Below are 9,014 nucleotides of genomic sequence, written 5' to 3' on the forward strand. Positions count from 1 at the left end.
TTCATCAGGAACAAATTTTCAGCTCTGATCTCTAGCATCTGCAGTCCTCACTTTTCACTCTTCTTAAAAAAGACCTTTACACACCAGTACTTATTCTTCAAAGATTTTTCTTGTAAAATAAAGCTTCCTGGAACACGATAATGCATTAATTTCAGCTGGTACCTCGGTATGGTATGAAGGAAGTAAAGTATCAGCAAGCAGCTGCCTTTCAGGTAAGATGTCAAATCCCTTGTCCTGTCTTTTTGGGTAGATGTAAAAGTTCCTGTTACTTTTCACAGTAAGACACGCAGTCCCCTTTGTATCCAAGACAATTAACTCTCCTTCATCTATCAACATCACCAATCTTTGTCATTTATTTCATTGTGGAACCTTGTATTATGCAGATTGGCTGCCTAGATTGCCTAGAAAACTGAAGTGATTAGTCAGTGAAGTGCTGGATCAGAGGACACAAAGTACTCTTTGAGCAAGATAAATTCAAAACTATTGCGAAATATGTACTGAACAGGACGATAGTGGGAGCAGTTAATTTTAAGTCAATCAAATGAATACTAGATAAACTTATTTTCCAGAAATATTTGAGACAAGAGAGATGTAATTTGAGATGTAGCTTGTAAGAGCAATGTGCTTGGGAGGAAAGAAGTGACTTTGGCATTTATGGTTCCCCATATTGTTCTGTTCCATTTGTTATTTGTAGACTGAGTCAGATTAATTATTGAGATTAATTACCAGTTCCATTATCATTGTATCATGCAATCACCAGATACAACTATCTGATTACAACTAGCATGCAGCATGACGGCCCTTGATCTTTTGTCTCAGCTAGCACTTGGGGCAATAATAGAGTGCCGCGAGTTTGTATTTGAGTTTGTATTGCTCATTGTGTGCCTTTTCCTCAAGAACCAACCACTTCAACTCCAGTGAATTGTGATAAGCATTTGATAAGTTAAATTCGTAAAGAAAAAGAAACTGTTCTATAAATTAAAGCCCCTTTTTGCTTTTTTCTTTCCTGATATCTCATGTTTATTGCTTTCCTTCTTTCCTGAAAGCCATCAGAAGGAGATCACAATAAACCTCAAGACTGTCCCACCCAATTCCTTGGTCTCCCAGTGGGCATTTAAAAATAGAAGAGTGACATTCTTTGGGACAATTAGAGGTGTGCAATAACTGCTCACTTGGCTGGCAATGCACGCATACCATAATTTTTTTTAAATGACTCAATTATGTCAAAGCAATAGGTCACAAGAAGGACTGCCACATGGGAAAGTACAGTGTTAGAGTTCAACTGATGCTCTTCAAGCTGAGTCTCAGCAAGAGTTGATTAGTCTTCCTGAAGTTCAGGAGGAGTGTAACACATCAGATAATATCTCAATCCTCGGAAGTAAAGTTATTCTTCTAATCTACAGAAAGTTGTGCAGCAAATTATACAAGAAGAGGCTTTTGAAAATAAATTGTATAGTTTATTTTTTAGTGAGCATTCTACTGATACAGATCATGTGTGAAATACACTTGGTCTTGTGAAAGCATCACTGTTGCTGACATGGGATCCAGCTTTGAGATTAAACCATAATTAACATTAATCTTTCCGTTCTCAAAGGCTTGAAATTGGCACCGAATTCTTGACCAGTTTTAAAAGCACACTGTGATGAAGCAGTTCTCCAGTGTACATTATCACAGGTGGTGAGATGTCGGGTCGCACCCATAATCCCCTATGTGCCAACATTTCTTTCTGACACACACTACAAAGGAGGTGGTAAACTGGATTTAAATGGATCTCCACAGCAGGCTCACAGAAAGTGATCAAGTGAGTTAGAGCAGGCATCATTTGTCCTCCACCTGAGAATCCTTTCAAGGACAGAATTGCCAAATGCCTTGGGGCAGATGGAAATATTACACTTGGTCTGAGAATAAGCTGTAATACAGAGAAGCCTAGTTTAAAGGAAGCAAATAAATAAATAAATGCAAAATATGTAAACCAGTTAAGATGATACTTTTAGTTTTGCAGAGGCATTTCTCTTGTAAAAACTTACAATTTATAAAGCAAGTTTTTTTTTAATGAAAATTGGTGCCAATTGCATTTAATATAGCTCAGTGTTTTTGAATTGCTTCTTAATGAAGAGAACAGTTTGTTATATGTGTAACTAAAATGAAGAATGCCATCACTGTTGTCTTGCGAATTTTGAGGCATGGTTAGTATTTTCAAAGTGATAAACTCCAGTACTGGGTACGTTAAAATCTTTTTCTGATATCAGTGTGATTATATGTGCTTTGTGCAGATGTTGAATGCAAGGAAAATTTCTGCAAAACTAAATATACTGATGATGGTTTGAATCACTTTCTTACTGTTGCTCCTGTCCTTTGCTATTTCATTTCTAAACTTGTATATCTTCATTTAATATTGTATACCATATTCATGAAAGGAAGATCATGCAGAGCTGAAATTGTTAAAATACTTCAATATGTGTAGACCAAAAATGCTTTTTGTAATTATTGAAAAATCTACGTGAAACTGTGTGTTTTATTGCACGCATATTGCAGGTGATTTGATGCTTTTGTTTTTAGGATCATGATGTCACACCATGCTGAGTAAACAAGTGTGTAATTCTCCACTCGGCTGATTGTAAATTCATATGAACTGTCAGGCAACAGATTTCCAATCTCAACACTGTCCGATTCGACAGAAATCACTCCAAAATGATTCTTCTCAGTGCAATAATGGGGCTCCAAGAGTTTGTATTTGAGTTCGTATTGCTCATGATCTGCCTCTTCCCCAAGAACCAACCATTTCAACTCCACTGAATTGTGATAAACAGTTGATTCTTTCCGATCAAACAATACAGGCATCTTGGTTCGCAGAACCACTCTGAGTTGAGGAATTTTGTTCGACTTTGCATCACTCATTAAGTGATGCTTTACATAAAGTTTGCCGGGTACAAGAACTGATATGAAATTTTTTAACGTATTGAAGAGCTGTCCAAGTCTCGAACAAGTAGTGTTCCAATGTAAAAGAAACAATGTCACATCTGATATCTTAGCAATGACTTTCAACTCTTCACGTCCATATTTCAGCTCACTAAGATATTCTCTGAGCAGCAGAAGCTGGATTTTGACCTGAGTTGTCCCGATTTTTTTCATCCTTAGAAATTTACATGGATCAATTAACTGATATAGTACATTAGGTTGAAATAGGTTCTGATCTCCTAATGTCAAGTGCTTTGGCATTATATCTACATAATAAGAACATTTTTTCAATAGTTCCAGTCTTGTTTCGTAGTGCTTCAAGATGTCCGTGTTTAAGTTGTTTCCAAGAAACTGCAGAACTATATTTTTTCTGTCTACGTATTTCCTCCAGGCATCTCCAAGGATCCCACATTCATGAATTCGTACAGTCTCTTTCTTCACCATGGATTGATCGCTGTGCAAAGCCATTAGTCTGTTCTTCTACATCACTGAATAGTAAGACAAAATATCAACAATATAAATACTGAAAATATAACCAGCAGCCTAACATTTATTTCAATTCACTAGCAGTTCCAATTTGTATTTACTATAGTCAGTGATCCAGTCAGCAATGATGATTTGTCCAAATATATGTGTTAGTGTGTGAATCCACCCCTTCCTAGTTTCACATCCTCCTCTCTGTGATTGATAGTGCCCTTGACCATGCACGTTCTATATCCCACACCTCTGCTCTCAACCCTTCCTTTCTCTCACAGAATGATGATGAGGTTCCACACAGATGCTGTCAAACCTGTTGAGCTTTTCTAGCAACTTCTATTTTGCTTCTGATTTCCAGCATCTGCAACCATTTTGGGTGTTTAATGATAAGGTTCCCCTTGTTTTTACTTTTAACCTCTTGAGCCTCCATTAGTGATGAATCATCCTCTCCATTTTCATGACCTCCAGTATGATGCCACCACCAAACACATTTTTCAGCCTTTTAAAAGAATAATTTCCTCCACAAGAGCCCGCTGCACTCCCACAACCACTCTTAACATCCCTTGCCTTTACACAGAACCTTTTCTTGAAAAGAGACAGGATGCAGCAATATCCCTTTTGCTTCTCCCTTTCAGCTGTCCAGAAACTGAAAAGCTATTTCCCAGTGAAAAGACATTAAATGGTTTTTCTTTTAGTTTAGAATATTTTGCTTGCCACTTATAGCACAGTCTCTTCCAATGCAGGAAACACAGAATGAGCTGCTGCATTGTGAATCACCTCCACTCAGCCTGCCAGCATAACTCTGAGTTCCCAGATGGTTGTCCTCTTAGTACAGGGTTGTCCAACCATTTTGAATGAGGGATCCTATTACTTTTATTTTCTCATTCAAGGGGCCATTGAGGAGATTTTGGATTGATAAGGTTCAGCACAATGTCAAATATGAATTGATTTAAAAATCAGTGTCAAAGGAAATGATTTGATCATTTTTTAAAAGAGTAATCAATAAAATGTGCCAGGCAGAGGAACCAGAGTAGACAGGGAGGAGGCTGGAAGGACACAGTAAATCAGGCAACATCAAGAGGTGGAGAAGTCAATGTTTCAGATGTAACCCTTCCTCAGGACTGGGTTTGGGTATAGGGGGAGCTGCAGATAAAAGGGGTGGCAAGAGCAGGGTGGTGAAGCGAGAATAGGTGAAGACAAGTAGAGGGTGCGACCTGCTTGGTCAATGGGCAGGAATGAATCCGGTTGGTGGCTGAGAGGATGTTTGTATATCTGGCTTTCTCCCAGTTTTGCCGTTCTCAAATGATGCACATGTGCTCATGGTACACACTCTCACAGACTCCCATCCTCCATCCCAAACACTTATTCACTTTTACATACACATAGTCAGTACATACAGACTCTCACACTCGCACAAAAAGATTCACTCACTCCTCAAATAGGGCCACAGCGTTTTGACATTCTGTTGCTGAGGAGTGGTTCAGGATGGCTATGAAGGCAACAGGATACACTACCTCAATACACCTTGCCTGAGACTTCACCTGTCCCTAGCGGCTGACACTACTGCTGTGGCTCTGTGTCCTGTAGCCTTTGCAATGTGTTCTGTCAGTTTGAACCTTATGCACCAATAGGTTGCCAGTGCTTGCATGGGAAAGTGAGAGACAGTGGTCAAGTGAGAGACAATGGTCAAGTGGGTGATTTTTTTGGGGTGGGGGTGGTTTTGGTGGTGAAGCAAGAGAGTAGGCAGCTAAGGCTGAACACAGCCTACATCCCATAGAATCCCACTGCCTGCTGCTAGCCCAAGTATAGTCTGTTTCTTTCCTGCATTCGGCATTGTTGCCTCACTGGAAAGTCTCTCAGAGGCCAACAAAAGAGAGAAATGTGCTGTGACTGGAGCAGCAGCTCCCTGCAGATTTGCCACTTCCACTTATTTGTTTTTTGAACAGTGAGGCTTAGTGAGCCAGAATTTGGGCTTGAGGGCTGAATGTTGGCCAATTTCAAGACATAGCCCTGCTCTCTTTCTTACCTCTCACTTCATGCTCTTATACAGTTCTAAATAAATGCAACTCAAGGAACAGCATCTCCTCTTTTGATCAGCACTGCAGCATTTGAGACTCAACATTGAATTCAACATGCAATTTTAGATTATAACTGCTACCCACAATATTTTGCACAGAAGCTTCTAGGGATGATTCTGCTATCCCCATAATAGCTGTTTGTGTCTCTAACTTACGATCTTTCCTCCTTGTCATTATTATATAATGAGTAACATCAGTATTGCATATAACAAATTCTAGAATTATACATGCTAGCAGTGTAACTTAATGGAGGAGTTATTAGTGAAGATATGAACAGTCAGATCCAACTCAACCCTACTGGGGAATGTTATGTTTCTCGGTGCATTGAAGATGAAAATGGTGCAGTAACTGATGAGACAGAATCTGCATTACCGAAACAGAGGCTTCTACCTACTGGTCTATTCTAATGTTTCTACTCCAAATGAACATCACCTACACAATGGGTAAAAATGAGGACTGCAGATGCTGGAAACCAGAGTTTGGATAAGAGTGGTGCTGGAAAAACACAGCAGGTCAGACAGCATCCAAGGAGCAGGAAAATCGACATTTCGGGCAAAAGCCCTTCATAGAGGCAGGAAGCCTGCGGGGTGGAGAAATAAATGAGGTGGGGGTGAGGGTGGGGAGAAAGTAGCATAGAGTAAGCACTTCAGAGCAGAGGAGGTGACCTGGGGGTTGCAGTGAGAGAGAAACTCACTGAGGTTCTTGTAGAGAGAGGAGGAGAACTTCTTCAGGCAGGTATCCTTGCAAGAGGATTCGCAGTAAGGTTAAAATCAACGAGGTAAGAACAAGGACACCCGAGCTTAAATTAGAGTGGTGCTGGAAAAGCACAGCAGGTCAGGCAGCATTCAAGGAGCAGGAAAATTGACATTTTGGGCAAAAGCCCTTCATCAGCAATAGAGGCAGGAAACTTCAGGGTGGACAGATAAGTGAAAGGGGGTTGGGGGTGGGGAGAAAGTAGCATGAAGTGAGAGCTTCAGGGCAGAGGAGATGACCTGGGGGTTGCAGTGAGAGAGAGAGACTCACTGAGATTCTTGTAGATAGAGGAGGAGAACTTCCCTACACAATCTCTATTGTTACTTCTTACTATTACCTTGCCTTTCATGTACTTTTCTACCATCTCCTTAAACAAATCTATGACATTTACCTCAGCTAAGTTCAACTTTCTATCTACTCTTTTGGAATTCTCCATAATTTCCTATTGTTTTATTAGTGCCTATCTTAATATATTTTTGACACACAGTTGTCAAATGCAGGTTTCTACTCATCCTATGCTGAGTTCAGAATTTGGTTCATTATCTGTGGCTCAATGGATTTAAAATGTTGGGCCTCATGCAAGACCGACCAACTGACCACATCAAGAACATGAGGTGCCAATTCACTTACAAAAGTCTTTTTCACCATGAATCCATTCTTACTGGGAGTTTGCTTCTGCTCTTATAGGACTAGATTACTGTATTTTGTTGAGAATGAGTTCAATCAATTTGCAGCTTCCAAGGAGAATGCATGTGTAACTTATTGATGTATCATTACTGCTCAGAAGAACAAAATCATTACATATAACTTGTAATGTGATTGCAGCAATCTCTCCACGCAAGATAAATTGGTAAGTCAATTAGTCAATGAAATCGGCTGTGTCTGTAATCATTTGAACTGAGTGATTGGTATGCTTTTGGTCACTAACACTAGTGAGTTTGAAGATTGAATAGATAGACACAGTATCTCCCGGAGTTGTCCTAGCATGTCTATAATAAACTCGTCAATGATGCCACAAGATAAATGATGTCAAACTGAATGTCATGCATATCAGGTGAGATATTTTGGAGTTGGACTGTCTTGTGCTATAGAAGACACAAGAATGTGCTCAACTTTAAAATATATATGTACTATCCTACTTTCTTCTGTTTTATTAATCTGAAAATAAGTTACTTGAAAACCGGTGCTAGGTTTCTTAATTGCCTATTGAGTTATTTTGTAAAAGACCATTTGTTAAATTCAGAATTGATTAACTGATTTTTTTTGAGAAAAATGAATGAACTAAGATTGAAATGAAATGTCTGTAATAAAATTAAATGCTTTAGATATGGAACGGGAGATGCCTGGGGACATTTTACGTGTGGCAAATTATGCTCTTCAATGTCCTTCAATTGAATGATTGCTTCTAGCTCCCTCTTGAGGATGCAGGACTGAAATAATTAATTCATTGAAGAGAATGTGTGGGGAAATTACTCCTTGAATTTGTAATTTTGTAAGCATGTATAATTATTATATAGCATAATCTCAAATTCAATGAAATCTTTGGAAGTATGAGATATGGTTTTATTAAAATGCAAAGCGTATACAATAAAAGATGATAAGCAGGGACAAAATCTCAGTAAAAGCAATGTTTATTATTAATATATGAATGATCCTACAACCACAGTGAGGCCGAATAAGTGGCACAGCAGTAATGGCAGAAGCTCCCTTGGCCAATAATCTCACGGTAGAGATTTGAATCCCACCATCGCAGAAGGTGATAGAGTCATAGAGTCAGAGAGATGTACAGCATGGAAACAGACCCTTTGGTCCAACCCATCCATGCTGACCAGCTATCCCAACCCAATCTAGTCCCGCCCGGCCCATATCCCTCCAAACCCTTCCTATTCATATACCCATCCAAATGCCTATTAAATCTTGCAATTGTACCAGCCTCCACCACGTCCTCTGGCAGCTCATTCCGTACACGTACCACCCTCTGCGTGAAAATGGTGCTCTGTAGGTCTCTTTTATATCTTTCCCCTCTCACCCTAAACCTATGCCCTCTAGTTCTGGACTCCCCGAACCCAGGGAAAAGACTTTGCCTATTTACCCTATCCATGCCCTCATAATTTTGTAAACCTCTATAAGGTCACCCCTCAGCCTCCGAGGCTCCAGGTAAAACGGTCCCAGCCTGTTCAGCCTCTCCCTGTAGCTCAAATCCTCCAACCCTGGCAACATCCTTGTCAATCCTTTCTGTACTCTGTCAAGTTTCACAACATCTTTCCGATAGGAAGGTGACCAGAATTGCACGCAATATTCCAATAGCGGTCTAACCAATGTCCTGTACAGCCATAACATGACCTCTCAACTTCTGTGCTCAATACTCTGACCAATAAAGGAAAGCATACCAAACGCCTTCTTCACTATCCTATCTACCTGTGACTCCACTTTCAAGAAGCTATGAACCTGCACTCCAAGGTCTCTTTGTTCAGCAACACTCCCTCGGACCTTACCATTAAATGTGTAAGTTCTCCTTAGATTTGCTTTCCCAAAATGCAGCACCTCCCATTTATCTGAATTAAATTCCATCTGCCACTTCTCAGCCCATTGGCCTATTTGGTCAAGATCCTATTGTAATCTGAGGTAACCCCCTTCGCTGTCCACTACACCTCCAATTTTGGTGTCATCTGCAAACTTATTAACTGTACCTCTTATGCTCGCATCCAAATCATTTATGTAAATGACAAAAAGTAGAGGACCAAGCAC

At 39.9% G+C, this 9,014-nt stretch overlaps 1 protein-coding gene across 1 annotated transcript; it reads right to left on the reverse strand.

Moving 5' to 3' along the window:
* Positions 1 to 2,496: 2,496 nt before the first annotated feature.
* LOC132822658 (fibronectin type III domain-containing protein 11-like) lies at positions 2,497 to 3,426 on the reverse strand. The gene has a single exon (XM_060835906.1). The coding sequence runs from the start codon at positions 3,424 to 3,426 to the stop codon at positions 2,497 to 2,499; it is 930 nt and encodes a 309-aa protein (XP_060691889.1).
* Positions 3,427 to 9,014: the final 5,588 nt, after the last annotated feature.

The sequence above is a fragment of the Hemiscyllium ocellatum genome, chromosome 15 (genome assembly GCF_020745735.1).
Source record: "Hemiscyllium ocellatum isolate sHemOce1 chromosome 15, sHemOce1.pat.X.cur, whole genome shotgun sequence".
Classification (NCBI taxonomy): domain Eukaryota; kingdom Metazoa; phylum Chordata; class Chondrichthyes; order Orectolobiformes; family Hemiscylliidae; genus Hemiscyllium; species Hemiscyllium ocellatum.